Genomic DNA, 14,739 nt, shown 5'->3' with positions numbered 1-14,739 from the left:
GGTCCGTGCGACATCGAAGCTGTTGGAGCCTCTTAGAGAAGGTGCTCCTCTGTTGGACCAGTGTGGGGGGGTGGAGAGGGTGGTCAGGGTTATCCATGATAGATAACAGTTTGTTCAGTGACCTCCTCTCCACCACAGCTTCAAATGTCTCCTGTTTGCAGCCAATAACGGAGCCAGCCTTCCTGATCAGTTTGTTCAGTCTGTTTGTGTCGCTGGCTCCGATGCTGCTGCCCCAGCAGATGGCGGAGGAGAACAGAGCGCTGGCCACAACAGAATTACTTACAACTTAAATACTAATAAAACGGTCTGAAATGTCTGCGAGGTCCGGGGCGACGGAGCTGCGAGCCAGCTTCACCCTGAGCCTTCTCAAGCCGATGTAGAGCCGGTAGCGTCGCTCTGCCGCGGAGCAAATGCTGGTAGACGCGATCCACATATATGCTACAATTACCACAGTTTTCCCAACTCATCCTTTTTCTTTCTATCGGAGATAGAGGGAGAAAGAGAGACCGACGGACAGACAGAGAGAGACACACACACAGCCACATATAGGCAATACAACACAGTTTCCCCAACTCATCCTGTCTCTTTCTATCAGAGAGAGAGAGAGAGAGAGAGAGACGTGACCGGCACGTAGAAATACACCTCCGGTATGAATGGCCAGGCGCACGTATCTACGCTACACGACACTTGTGCGTGCGGCGTGTTCCAGCTGTAATGCTCCCAGTGTAACCGTGTTGTTGCTGTTTGTCTTCCAGATTAATGGTGTACCCTCCTCCTCCAGCCAAAGGAGGCATATCGGTCACTAATGAAGACCTCCACTGCCTTAATGACGGAGAATTCCTAAACGACGTTATCATAGACTTTTATTTAAAGTAAGTATTTGGGTCGTCTGTAGCGGACCAAGATGATAACTCTGTGACACAAACGCTTCAGTTTCCAACCCTTCCATTGTTTTTTTTCCCCCACCTATCTTTTAGATATTTAGTTTTAGAGAAATTGAAAAAAGAAGATGCACAAAGAATCCACGTGTTCAGCTCCTTCTTTTACAAGAGACTAAACCAGAGGGAGCGGAGGAACGCTCCCGACACGACAAACCTGCCGTGAGTGTCTAACAGAATCAACGCCAAGGGTTTTAACGTCACATGTTCGGATGTTTTCGCTGTGAAATTCTTCAAACCTTTTTGTTTTGATTTTTCCAGAATCCAGAAAAGGAAGCACAACAGGGTTAAGACGTGGACTCGGCACGTGGATCTGTTCCAGAAGGACTTCATTTTCGTTCCCATCAACGAGTCGTGAGTCCTCAGTTTGACAAATCACACAACTTCAATTCTGTACTGCTTAAAAAAAACCTGTCTCTTTATTGTTATTTTAGAGAGCAAACATATTGCATACAAATTCTATAAGATATTACAAAACTAGTTTTACAGAAACATCCCTCCTGTTGTCCTCGGGTCAAATTTGACCTATTTTCAAAAAGTTTCTATATCAAAAATTTGGGTTTCTGTCAACCGGATTGTCCAAAAATAATACCGTGGATGGTTCCGTACAACGCTCTTCACAAGTGAAATAAACGATCAGTTCACTACTTTCATTGAATTTGGGTGTTTTATTCAATTGTATAGCATTTGAAGAAAATAATTGATAAAAGAACGTTGAAAAAAATTATAATTTTTTTGGAAAAAGCTTCAAAAACGTCAAGTTTTGATTTCAAATCTTGACCCAGAAAAACTGAAAGTTGCTCGGTCAACGGGAAGTCAAGGGTTAACATACCCAGACACGATCACAACAGGTGCTGGACGGCGGATAATCAGATTAGATAATAATCAAAAGTACAAAGCTGCTCCGCTTCCTTATCGAAACCACACCACAGGTAGTTGTCATAGCTAAGAGTTAAAGGTAAGAGCCGAGGGGATATTTATTGCCTAGCTTCTACAACACGTGTCAAACTCGAGGCCCGCTGGCTGAACCCGGCCCCGTGCACGTTTGAATCCAGCCCGCATACTAATTAAGGTTCACAATAAAGTTTATCTAGTTGTACGCCAAACCCAAAAAGACCGGGAGGTTTTTCAAACTGCGATTCAGGACACTCAAAGCAGGACACTCAGAAAATCCTTTTAAGAAGGGTTATGAATCTTGCTACAGAGAGAGTGGGTCCTGGTCCTGTAAGAGGACTGTCCTCTCCCGGTACTCCGACTACAACACTAGGTCTGGTTTAACCGTGGGTCCCAGAATTAAAAAAAAGTACTTTAACTAGTTTGAACTCTTTGTTTTGTCAGAGCTCACTGGTACTTGGCGGTCATCTGCTTCCCGGGCCTCACGGCTCCGGTGTACGAGCCCAACCCGCTGCGCCACAGCGCCAACCCCCCGCCAGGGGAGGACATCCCGGACCACTGTCGTCCTCTGTCCCCAGACAGAGACGAGCTGGACGGCTACTCGGAGGACCCGTCCCCCGGCGTCCCCGAGGCGCCCTCAGAGGGTCCGAGCGAGGAGAATGCAGCCTGCACGGAGGGGGGGCCGGAGCCTTCCAACGCCACGGCAGCGTCGGGCAACGGCCAGGCTGACGCAGAGCAACACTACAGAAGTGAGTCACCGTCCGTATTGAGGACTTGAACTACCGTGGTTTAGGGCTGGGAGTGGGATCTCTATACTCAGGGTACCCGCGGGGTCTGGAAGCTTTAGCGCATAACTTTTTAATATTAATAAACATCCGTAACATTCGAGCCATTACCAAATGAGTTGCTACAAAGCTAATTAAGACTATCAGCACCACACAACTCTCTCTGTATTTCTCAGTGTGACTATGTTCAGAAGATTGTGGCGTCCGGCGACTTTCTCGCGCAGAAACTGGAGTGAAGATAATGACCTCTTCTGAAGAGTCCATCATGTTTTTATAATCCTCCGTGTCCTCCTTGGCTACTAGCAACTGTGTGGAGGAGGGGTGGGGGGTGGCGCGAGATCACGGAGGGCTTGTGTCATGTGGATGAGTAGCAGTCTCCGTAGCAACGAGTGTCAAAATTGTCGAGTGCTGAAAGCTGACAACAGTTGTGGGATTTGTAATCCTGTTTACTCGCTCTTTTTTTGACTGTATTTTATTTAGGAAAAGTCATTCTAATGCTGAGAATCCAGGAACTTTTTATTACGACAGATATGCAGTCTAGACTTTCATCAGCTCACGGAATTAAATCTACACTTCCTAAAAGTGTTTGCCGCCCCCCAACCCACCTGCAGCTTTACATTTTACACCTGCTGTACAGCTGCTTTGGCTTCTTTTGTTAAAAAAAGGAAACCGTAATTGTAGAAAAAATTGTTCGGATTTGTCAAAGTGAGATATATAGAAAAAAGCTGTATTCTGCAGAGATGGGGACTTGGACTCACAAAAAAGATGCGGTATAAGATTAAGGATTCTGGCTCAACCACATCTCATTTGATCAGGCACCTGAAAACGCACCCTGATAGGTTAGCAAACATGTTTAGCTCAGGCAACGTTAACTCGCTTCTTGCTTTAAAAAACATTTAAAAAGGTCACCAATCAACAATGACTTTTAAGATCTTATTGTAATTCATCCCATTGTGTGTGTGTTTTTTATATATATATATATAAAATTTTACTGTTTTTACTGCTGTGTAACTTTTGTTGAGGTATCTTTATAAGCCTTTTCTTGGCTTCTAACCTCCCATTCACTATGTTTTAACTTTGTATCAAGACTTATCGTTGTGCTTTTCTTTCTTTTTTGGGGTGCTAATTAACTAAACTAAACTTTAGCCACGACCTACGGGAGGTTAACTCCGACTGTTGTTCGCTAGATTTTATGAAAAGATGAATGAGCGTTTTTAAATGTAGTATATAGTATTTATTTTCTGCAGTCTTTTTCTCAGAAGTCAGTTTAGTTTTCCTCCACTCACAAACGATCTGATTTTGGTCTTTAATCCGATTCCAAGAAGCAGTTGAAGTGTCTGATAAACATTTAATACTCCAACGCTTTGGCTACATTGAACGCGTAACGTTTGCGGACCGTTAGCGGAGCGTATGTGCCGCAGAATGTATCTTTTAACCGGCTCCACCTGATGCGGCGTAGGATTGAGACGGAGAGCTTTTGCTCTGGGATTGTTGTTGTTTCTTAAGTTTTTTGGAGCCGGCACAGCGCTGTGAAACATCAACCTACTGTCACCTGTTATCAGAGGACGCAGGGGAGGGGAAACAAGACATAAAAACAGAAAGTCTCAAAACCAAACTGCCAATACGCTCATTGACAGTCATTAAGTCGTTCCCTGTATTAGGTGATTTAATTTGAAAGACATAATGAGCCTTTATGATCCATTTCTGTGTAAAAGGGCCGCCACACACCTCGCGTAAAAAATATAAGTAGAAGACTGTCCTGTTTTTCAATTGTTGGGCGGCGCATGCGTCGCCAGTTTCATTGGTTATAGTGGAAGCGCGTTGTTGGAGCATCCACTCCGCGTACGTTCCGCGTGCAATGTTGCCGACCCGTTAGACGTGCAGATTAACACGCAGGTTTTTATTTCATGCAAGAGATTAATGTTGTTTGGTTGTTTTTAGGTGAGTTGCACCGAATCAGTGTTTGCTACGGTTCAGGAAAAGGAGAGGACGACACCTTCGCCTTCTCCGACGACCAAAGCTCCTGTCAGGTACCCGGCTTTCTTCACTTCTTCGATTTACTCTCCGTTTGTCTTCATTTGGTCTCCATTAAAGGTGCACTATGAGTTCCTTTACCATACCTAGAGATTAACATGGGGTACTTTCCATAAAATCATCTCTCAATGCAAATCAAACCAGCTATTAGGCTAACTGAAATAAAACCATGTTAATCTCTAGGTATGGTGAAGGGTATGTGATGATGTGGGGGTATGGTGAAGGGTATGTGATGATGTGGGGTATGGTGAAGGGTATGTGATGATGTGGGGGTATGGTGAAGGGTATGTGATGATGTGGGGGTATGGTGAAGGGGATGTGATGATGTGGGGGTATGGTGAAGGGGATGTGATGATGTGGGGGTATGATGAAGGGGATGTGATGATGTGGGGTATGGTGAAGGGTATGTGATGATGTGGGGGTATGGTGAAGGGGATGTGATGATGTGGGGTATGGTGAAGGGTATGTGATGATGTGGGGGTATGGTGAAGGGTATGTGATGATGTGGGGGTATGGTGAAGGGGATGTGATGATGTGGGGGTATGGTGAAGGGTATGTGATGATGTGGGGGTATGATGAAGGGGATGTGATGATGTGGGGTATGGTGAAGGGTATGTGATGATGTGGGGGTATGGTGAAGGGGATGTGATGATGTGGGGTATGGTGAAGGGTATGTGATGATGTGGGGGTATGGTGAAGGGTATGTGATGATGTGGGGGGATGTGATGATGTGGGGGTATGGTGAAGGGTATGTGATGATGTGGGGGCCAAGGGAACTTTATCAGGATGCATAGTATCCTGGATCCATGAAATAACTGGCCTTTCAAAATAAAAGTCTGCCTCTATGGGAATTTAACATAGGGGTGTACTTACTTATGCCCCCTGTATTTTAAGGAAGAACATTTATTTATTTATTTACAATACATTATTCATTCACAAAGAAAATTGGTGTCTTTAAAGGTCGGATTTTTCCTCATTTTTTTAATTAAGGCATTAAGATCAATTTCCAAAAGATGATTTTTTTTATTCCTCTTTTTAGTTTTGTGTTGCTTGAGTCTGGAATAGAGGGTTTTATATCCTGTACCAGAACTTTTTTTTCAATAAATAGCCAAAGTAGTTTTTAAAATTGTCGTTGTTGTCCGTGTCTCCAGGACGAGTGCAGCGAGGACGGGACTCTGGCTGAAGACTCTGTGAGCTCTGACGCCTCGGCTCTGGCCTCCAAACTCAACATCTGCAAACAGTAAGTTGGTGCACTGCTGGCCGTCGGCCTGCAGGCGGCACCGCTGCTCTGCTGCTGGGACCAACGGCAGAGTGAGAAGTGTGAAAATGTTGAGGTGGTATATGGTTTCCGGGGGGGTCTTAAAAAGTCTTAAATTTCGCAGAAGTATTGTGTCCAAGGTTTTAAATCATTTTAAACCGGTCTGAAATGTCCCTACATTCATGCGACGCCTCTGATGCTCACTGAAATGTTAGTTTTTGGATTCCGTGGTGTTGTAGTTCTTCCTTTTGCCGTGTATGTACAGATCATTATACTACTCCGTGTCGCTTTTATTCAATTTAAATCATTTAATTTACTTTGCAAGTTCTTATGTGACTCTGCATTTCGTTGTACTTTTGAACCCTCGTGTTGTCTCCCCGTCGACCGTACAAGTTTTTGTTTTTTTGGGTCCGAATTTAAAATGAAAACTTTTTTTTGGTCGTCTTTTTTTAGACACTTTTGTCACTTTTTGCCCCAGATGTTTTCTCACTTTTTTCCAAGTTTTTTGGTCACTTGTTGATTGATGTTGATTTTTTATCGGCGTTTTATTGGATATTTTTGTCACCGTTTTTCAACGTTCTTTGAAATTGAAATGCTACAAAATTTAATAAAACACCAAAATTCAATCAAAGTACTGATCATTTATTTTACTTGTGAAGAGCGTTGTATGGAACCATCCACGTTATTTATTTATTTATTTTTTTTTTTGACAATTTGATTGAAAGAAACCCAAATTTCTGAGATAGGAACTTTTTGAAAATGGCTCTAATTTGACCCGAAGACAACAGGAGGGTTACGTCGTGATAAAGGTCTTACATTTCATTCATAAAGGTCTTAAAAAGTTCTCATAAAGTCTTAAATTTGACTTGTTGAAACCTGTTGAAACCTGCAGAAACCCTGTATGAGATCTGTTCTAATGGATCTTTGACACGTGTTTTTTCAGGCCTTGTATCCTCATCATGGACTCCCTGCGTGGTCCGGCCAGGTCCACTGTGGTGAAAACTTTGAGAGAGTGAGTGTCGGCTGCCGCACCTGATAGCATTTACGAAAAAAAACAATTATAGATTTATTTTTTATTTTTCTGGTGTAATAGAGCAGTGGTTCCCAACCTTTTTGACTTGACAAACATCAAAACAGAGTAAGTCTACCCAAAGTAGAGATGGTCCGATACCATTTTTTGCTTCCCGATACCGATTCTGATACCTGAACTTGCGTATCGGCCGATACCGAGTACCGATCCGATACCAGTATGTCATATATTTTATTATGTTCTAACAGTTGTATGCTACTATCCCTGTATGGATGTGATATGATTTATATCTTTGTTGTCGGTCTGGCTCAGGTTAAACTCTTTGTGAAACATGAACAATGAACGCCCCAGAACTTTCTTTTATTCTGCAGTTTGACAGTCACTTATAACGGAAAAAGAACATAAATAAACTACTTTAATGAAGATTTTCTTTAGGGCTTTATTACGTGGTATCGGATCGGTGCATAAACTCCAGTACTTCCCGATACCAGCGTTTTAGGCAGAATCGGAGCCGATACCGGTATCGGTATCGGAACATCTCTAACCCATAGGGATAAAAGTATCCAGTTTCTCACAAGAAAATAGCAATAATAGGCTGAAAATATAGAGTTTGGTGCAGCAGAAAATGTTTTGGTTCCACTTTACTTGAAGGTATCTACATAAGCGTGTCATAAACATTATAAACAAGTCATAAACGTTTAGGACATAACGCTTCTGTCAGACAGTGTCATTCGGTTTTTGTCATGACAAGTTAGGGTTAGGTCTGGGTTAAACATTTAGGGTTAGAGTTAGGGTTAGGGTTCATGTGTCATGACAGTGTCATGTGTTCATGTCACTCTTATGTAGATACCTTCAAGTAAAGTGTTACCAATGTTTTTTTTTTATTCTTCTTTCACATTGCCGTCCCATTAATCATCTCAGGACCCCTCAGATTTATATTGCGATCCCTTTTATGGGGTGTGACCCACAGGTTGGGAGCCACTGTTATGGAGCACAGGTAGGTTGAAGGGTAACACTTTACTTGAAGGTATCTACATAAGGCTGACATGACAGTGTCATGAACACATGACACTGTCATGAACACATGACACATGAACTCTAACCCTAACTTGTCATGACAAAAACCGAATGACAGTTAATAAAAGCATTAGAAGCGTTATGTCAGAAACGTTTATGACTTGTTTATAATGTTTATGACACGTTCATGACAGTGTCATGTCACTCTTATGTAGATACCTTCAAGGAAATTGTGTAACCGGTTGAAGACACCGGAGGGTTGAAGGTGATAATCGTTGTTGGTAAACTGCAGCGGTGGCTGAGACGCAGAGATCAATTCTTCTCATAGTCATAACTCAGTCAACAACACACAGACATGGTACACATGTTTTTAGATTGAGAGTGACTTACACTTTCCGAGGATATCATTATATCGGCTGCCCGTCGCAAATTAGCGTCCATTATACAGCTTACAAGTCATAGAGAAGAGATTAGTAGCAGAACTTGCCTGGGAACCTTCACGTTTTTTAGTCGTCTTCAGTATCAAAGTAATCCAGTGAAAGCCGTCTGCACATCCACGGGTAAACTGCAAACAGGAAGTGCTAGTGGCGAATTCGGCAATCTTTTGATGCTGCCGAAATGTAAACAAATGTGGGCTGGAAATACAGAGTTGAAGTTGTCACCAACAGCTAACTCCCTCATTCCCTGGCAACATTATAGTTCCTGTTTGCATCACACAAAACATTATGGAGAATGTAATTCCAAAACATAGAGCACGGGGAAAACAAGTGAGGCAAAGAACAATAATAATATTGAATTGTTCATTTTTTGTTGCACTCCACATATTTTTTGGCATTACTGAGACTGAGACTGAATGGGGAGATGTTTAAGGAAAACCAACAGTGCTGGTGACTGCGACTGAGTGTGCGTTTGTTTTAGGTACCTGGAGGTGGAGTGGGAGGTGCGTAAAGGGACTCAGCGGAGTTTCGGGAAGGATGTGATGAAGGGCTCCAGCCCACGTGTGCCTCAACAGGATAACTTCAGCGACTGCGGAGTTTACATCCTGCAGTATGTGGAGAGCTTCTTCGAGGTGAGGGGGAAAACGTGAAACCGTTCAAAACCGCCATTCCCTCGCTCACTATTCCCTGTATGGTGTTTATTAAATAGTGAACTATAGAGGGAACGACCAAACCAGATTTCAGACACTACACTGAAAACATTGTTGCGTCAGGAGATGCGCCCGTTGTTTGTGTGACGGAGGCGGGCGCGCTCAGCATCACGTAAACAAACCCAAACTAAAATACTTCTAATACGTCGCTGAAACCAAGCGCGCACTCGGTTGTTTATTATATATGTTGCATGTGACATTTCCGGGAAAACACGAACGCGTCGCATTGTGATATACGGGAGTAACATGTAGGGTACATCGTATGTACACTCAAATTAGCAGTGCATTGTGGGTATTTTATTGTGGACTATATTCAATTCAATTCAATTTTATTTATAGTATCAAATCATAACAAGAGATATCTCGAGACACTTTACAGATAGAGTAGGTCTAGACCAAACTCTGTAGTTTACGAAGCCCCAACTATTACAGTGGTTGCCTCAAGAGCAAGCATTAGCAGTAGCTATAGCGACAGTGGCAAGGAAAAACTCCCTTTTTTTGTTAGGAAGAAACCTCGGACAGACCCAGACTCTTGGTAGGCGGTGTCTGACGGCACCAGTTGGGGGAGTGGTGAATGGTGGCAATAATAGTCATAATAAAGATAGTGAAGCAGTGATCACAATGGTAGTCGTAGTAGTTCATGTCATAGTAGGGCACAGCAGGGCGTTACGGGGTGTAGTGTGGCACAGCAGCCTGGGTGGACGCGGTTGGACGCGGCAGGACGCAGTCGGACACTGCGGGGAAACGCAGAGCGTAGCAGGGTGTAGTAAGTCCATAGCGTCAGCTGCACCCAGGACCCCGGTGTAGGTGCCACCCAATTCCAAGGCGATGTTCTGGGTGAAGAAGAAGCAAAGGGACTCCGGGGATAAAACTCCCCAGAGCTAGGTTAGTAACAGGCATTTCTGGGACTAAGATGCACACAAAAGGAGACAAGTGAAAAGAGAGAAGAGGGAGCAGCTCATTGTGTCCTTGGAAGGAGCTTCCCACAGCAGTCTAGAGTTATAATAGCATAACTAAGAGAGGCAGGCTAAAGAGAGGGGCCCTGGACCGGGCTCGTACTCTCCCCTGCCGGAACGGGCTTGTACTTCCTGCCTCCCTCTACTCTACTCTACTATGCTGCAACTCCTCACTCCCTAACTATAAGCTTTATCAAAGATGATGGTTTTCAGTTTATTCTTAAATGTGGCGACGGTGTCAGCCCCCCGAACCCAAGTTGGGAGCTGGTTCCACAGGAGAGGAGCCTGGTAGCTGAAGGCTCTGGCTCCCATTCTACTTTTAGAGACTCTAGGAACCACAAGTAGCTCTGAGTTCTGGGAGCGCAGTGCTCTAGTGGGACAATAAGGTACTAAAAGCTCTTCTATGTATGATGGTGCTTGACCATTTAGTGCTTTGTAGGTCAGGAGAAGGATTTTAAATTCAATCCTGGATTTTACAGGAAGCCAATGCAGAGAAGCTAATACAGGAGAAATGTGGTCTCTTTTTTTAGTTCTTGTCAGAACACGTGCTGCAGCATTCTGGATCAGCTGGAGGGTCTTGAGGGACTTATTTGAGCAGCCTGATAGTAAAGAATTACAGTAGTCCAGCCGGGAAGTTACGAATGCATGGACTAGTTTTTCAGCATCGTTTTGAGACAGGATGTTCCTGATTTTGGCAATGTTACGAAGATGGAAAAAGGCTGTTCTTGAGGTTTGTTTTAAGTGGGCGTTAAAGGATAGATCCTGATCAAAAATGACTCCTAGATTTCTGACAGTAGTGCTGGAGGCCAGGGCAATACCATCTAGGGTAGCTATATATTTAGATAATGAAGTTCGGTGGTGCTTGGGTCCCAGCACAATAACTTCCGTTTTGTTTGAGTTCAACATCAGAAAATTGTGGGTCATCCAGGATTTTATATCTTTAATGCACGCTTGAAGTTTAGCTAACTGACCGCTTTCGTCTGGCTTAATTGACAGATATAATTGGGTGTCGTCTGCGTAACAGTGAAAGTTAATTGAGTGTTTCCTAATAATATTGCCTAGAGGAAGCATATATAAAGAGAATAGAATTGGTCCAAGCACTGAGCCTTGAGGAACGCCATGGCTAACTTTAGCGTATTTGGATGGTTTATCGTTAATATTAACAAATTGGGATCGCTCAGAAAAATAGGACTTAAACCAGCTTAGTGCGATTCCTTTAATGCCAACTAAATGTTCCAGTCTCTGTAAGAGGATGGTATGGTCAATAGTGTCGAATGCAGCACTAAGATCTAATAAGAAAAGTATGGAGACAAGTCCTTTGTCTGATGCAGTTAGAAGGTCGTTAGTGATTTTCACCAGTGCCGTCTCTGTGCTATGATGCATTCTAAATCCTGACTGAAAGTCTTCAAATAGACTATTTCTATGCAGAAAGTCACACAATTGATTAGCGACTACCTTCTCAAGGATTTTGGAGAGAAACGGGAGGTTAGATATAGGTCTATAGTTGGCTAAGACCTCAGGGTCGAGGGTGGGTTTTTTCAGAATAGGTTTTATCACAGCTACTTTAAAAGACTGCGGTACGTGACCCGTTAATAAGGACATATTGATCGTATCTAGTAATGTGGTGTTGACCACGGGTAGTGCTTCTTTAAGTAGCTTCGTTGGAATATATAGTGAATGAAACTAATCACGGAGAATTCAAACACCACTACAGAATGGCGAACACACTATATAGTAACACACAATACTTGGTAGTAGTGTCCAATACCATTTTTTGCTTACCGATACCTGAACTGGAGTACTGATCCGATACCAGTATGTCATATATTTTATTATGTTTTAACAGCTGTATACTACTATCCCTGTATGGATGTGATATAATTTGATATCATTGATTTTAAACTCTTAGTGAAACATGAACAAACACAAACGATGAACGCCACAGAACTTTATTTTATTATCCAGTTAACGGAAAAAGAACATCAATAAACTACTTTAAAGTAGATTTTCTTCTGGGCTTAATAACAGGGTATCGGTGCATAAACTCCAGTACTTTCCGATACTGATACCAGCGTTTTAGGCAGTATTGGAGGCTTTTCCGATACTGGTATCGCTATGGGAACATCTCTACTTGTTAGCAGATATGTTGACTGTTGGTTTGTGTCTTTGTAGATGATAAGAAAAATATAGAATATCACCAGAGTTATCCTTTTAATATTGGCCTTGTGGACTTCCATACTATCCTGGTTTTTAGTTTTTTTTAAATCTTTATTTAAAGTATTTTTTTTACATGTTTATAGAAAAAAACACACAAAGAACACTGTGTGGGGCACTCCAGTTAGTTTAACATCATCCCTCGTATTAAATGTCCACAGACATTCACAGTGGAAAAGCGTCCATATCTTCTGACATAAAGAGAGTCCATTTCTCCCATTTTCTGAGGACGATTGCTCTTCAAGGTCTTAAAGAAAAGTTATCCTTTCCATGGTAGAGATCTCCTTGATTATGTCCATCCACTGTTCAGGGCTCGGAGGCTCAGGGTTGTACCAATTCTTTGTAATCGCGTTCTTCCAGGCAATACACAATATCTTACACAAACAGCAGTCGTTTCTCCATACCATTCTGGTTTGATTGATTGGTTTGGTTTCGTCTCGTCTCTTTTTACACAGAATCCGATTCCCAGTTTCCATCTGCCGGTGAGCTTGTCCGAGTGGTTTCCTCAGCAACGGATGAAGACGAAGCGCGAGGAAATCAAGGAGCTGATCCTAAAGATCCAAGAGCAACAAGAACTGGAAAAGAAGGAGTCGGAGCGGCTCGGGGCTCCGCTCGGCTCTCCGCCCGGCTCTCCCGGAGAGCCGGAGATCGAAGAGACTTCTGAGTGGTTGGGCCGGCCGCCAAGCCTACCCATCAGCCCCTGAAAGCACCCTCACCCTCATCCTCTTCCCCCGTCACTCCCAGGCCCAACCGGGGAGTGACGGGGGTGGGGAGGGACCTGATTGTACGCTGGTTTAACTTCGACGTGTCTGAAAACGGTCCCTCGGCTCCCTCCATTAACCACAGACATCAAACACAACGTCAGAATTTTCTATCAAATAAAAACCCATGAACTGTAAATATGCTGGAGTTTTTCCCGCTGCCTTTGTAATTTACCGTTTTATGACTCAGTCATGAAGTGGCCCCATTAAGTTATGTTTTCATAGATGTTCTTCTTCTCCAGGAGGATCTGTGCAGAAGATACTGTTGGTCTCTTGCATCGTTATTTTCTATGCTTTCTAGTTGTGTAGAGGAAGACAAAAACAATAAAACAACGCAAACACACACACAACACTTAGAGGAAGTTGCTGTTATTTGTAAGTTATTAACAATCCACCCCGTCTGGGAAAAAAGAAACTTGTTTTCAGGAAGTTGGCGAGTCACATAGTTCAGTGCTTGTTGTGTCTCTTCGATGTGGAGTGGATGCATTTTCAGCATTAAAAACAACAAGAACACTTCCTCTGCCTTAACTTTTTATTCGTGTGTGTGTGTGTGTGTGTGTGTGTGTGTGTGTGTGTGTGTGTGTTTGTTTTACTATATTCATGGGGTCCAACAACCGGGGAATACAGTATACTTGTGGGGTCTGCACAGCCTTGTGGGGCCCAAAATGCTGGACCCCACAAGTTTAAAGGTCTGTTTGAGGGTTAAGACTTGGTTTTAGGATTAGGGTTAGAATTAGGTTATGGTTAGGGTGAGGGTAAGGGTTAGGGTTAGGCATTTAGTGGTGATGGTTAAGGTTAGGGTAAGGGGCTAGGGCAGGGGTCACCAACCTTTTAGAAACTGAGAGCTACTTCATGGGTACTGAGTCATACGAAGGGCTACCAGTTTGATACACTCTTCTGAAATAACAAATTTGCTCAGTTTGCCTTTAGTTATATATGATTATTAATGATTAATGATAGTCATCTATGTGAAGACACTGATTACGCTAATGATTTCTCACAATAATTATCAACAATGACTTAACAAGGTGGGAAACAGATAATATCAATATTCAATTTTCATTTTTAGAACAGGCCTGAGGGCTACTCATGTGGTCCTTGGGGGCTACCTGGTGCCCGCGGGCACCGTGTTGGTGACCCCTGGGCTAGGGAATGCATTATGTCAATGACGGGTCCCCACAAAGATAGTGAAACAAACGTTTGTGTGTGTCCATTTTTTCGGAGCCCTTCGTGGACTTCTATTCCATGTTGGCGTAAAAGTTGAGATTGAAAGCACTTTTTTTGTAGCTGGGAAACAATAATAAAACAATCTCCCATTTAGCGGCTGCTCTGGAGCTTTCGATCATATGACATGAGCTTCAACCAACACACAGTTCCAGTTGTCCAGAACATCAACTTTAGTCGCAGCACAGGGTCTGGGAAAGGGTTAAATGCGTCTGATTATTTCCAGATCCTGAGATGTTTTGGACAGAAGACGCTGAGGCTGTTTAATTTTCTTTTAAAAGGGATTAAAAATGGAAGAATGAAAAACAAATAAACAGGGATTGTCAAAAAAAGACAACATGATTGACATTAAAGAAGAGTATACAAGGTTTTCGTATTATTTTTGCTCTAAATACTCACTAGAGCACCAAATGTGGATTAATCCGCTGTTGAAAATAGTCCCCAACAAATGCACTGTTTTCTCCTGTTTAGTTGATAAAAG

General features: G+C 42.9%; 2 protein-coding genes across 10 annotated transcripts in view; one reads left to right on the top strand and one right to left on the bottom strand.

Moving 5' to 3' along the window:
• senp6a (SUMO specific peptidase 6a) overlaps positions 1–13,367 on the top strand; it is a 49,542-nt gene extending 36,175 nt beyond the window's left edge. For all 9 annotated transcript variants that reach the window (XM_035995064.1, XM_035995061.1, XM_035995059.1 and 6 more), the window contains 9 exons: positions 756–872; positions 978–1,100; positions 1,200–1,292; positions 2,277–2,581; positions 4,559–4,647; positions 5,803–5,891; positions 6,853–6,921; positions 8,875–9,025; positions 12,729–13,367. In XM_035995064.1, the coding sequence (XP_035850957.1) occupies positions 756–872; positions 978–1,100; positions 1,200–1,292; positions 2,277–2,581; positions 4,559–4,647; positions 5,803–5,891; positions 6,853–6,921; positions 8,875–9,025; positions 12,729–12,977 (1,285 nt within the window). In that variant the 3' untranslated portion in view covers positions 12,978–13,367. The remainder of the gene's footprint in view (positions 1–755; positions 873–977; positions 1,101–1,199; positions 1,293–2,276; positions 2,582–4,558; positions 4,648–5,802; positions 5,892–6,852; positions 6,922–8,874; positions 9,026–12,728) is intronic.
• Positions 1–14,739, bottom strand: part of LOC116045413 — a 977,204-nt gene that overhangs the window by 582,255 nt on the left and 380,210 nt on the right. The gene's annotated exons all lie outside the window — the stretch shown is intronic.

Source organism: Sander lucioperca, chromosome 19 (assembly GCF_008315115.2).
Source record: "Sander lucioperca isolate FBNREF2018 chromosome 19, SLUC_FBN_1.2, whole genome shotgun sequence".
Taxonomy (NCBI): Eukaryota; Metazoa; Chordata; class Actinopteri; order Perciformes; family Percidae; genus Sander; species Sander lucioperca.
Note: the sequence above shows the minus strand (reverse complement) of the source record. Positions and strands in the feature narration are given on the sequence as shown.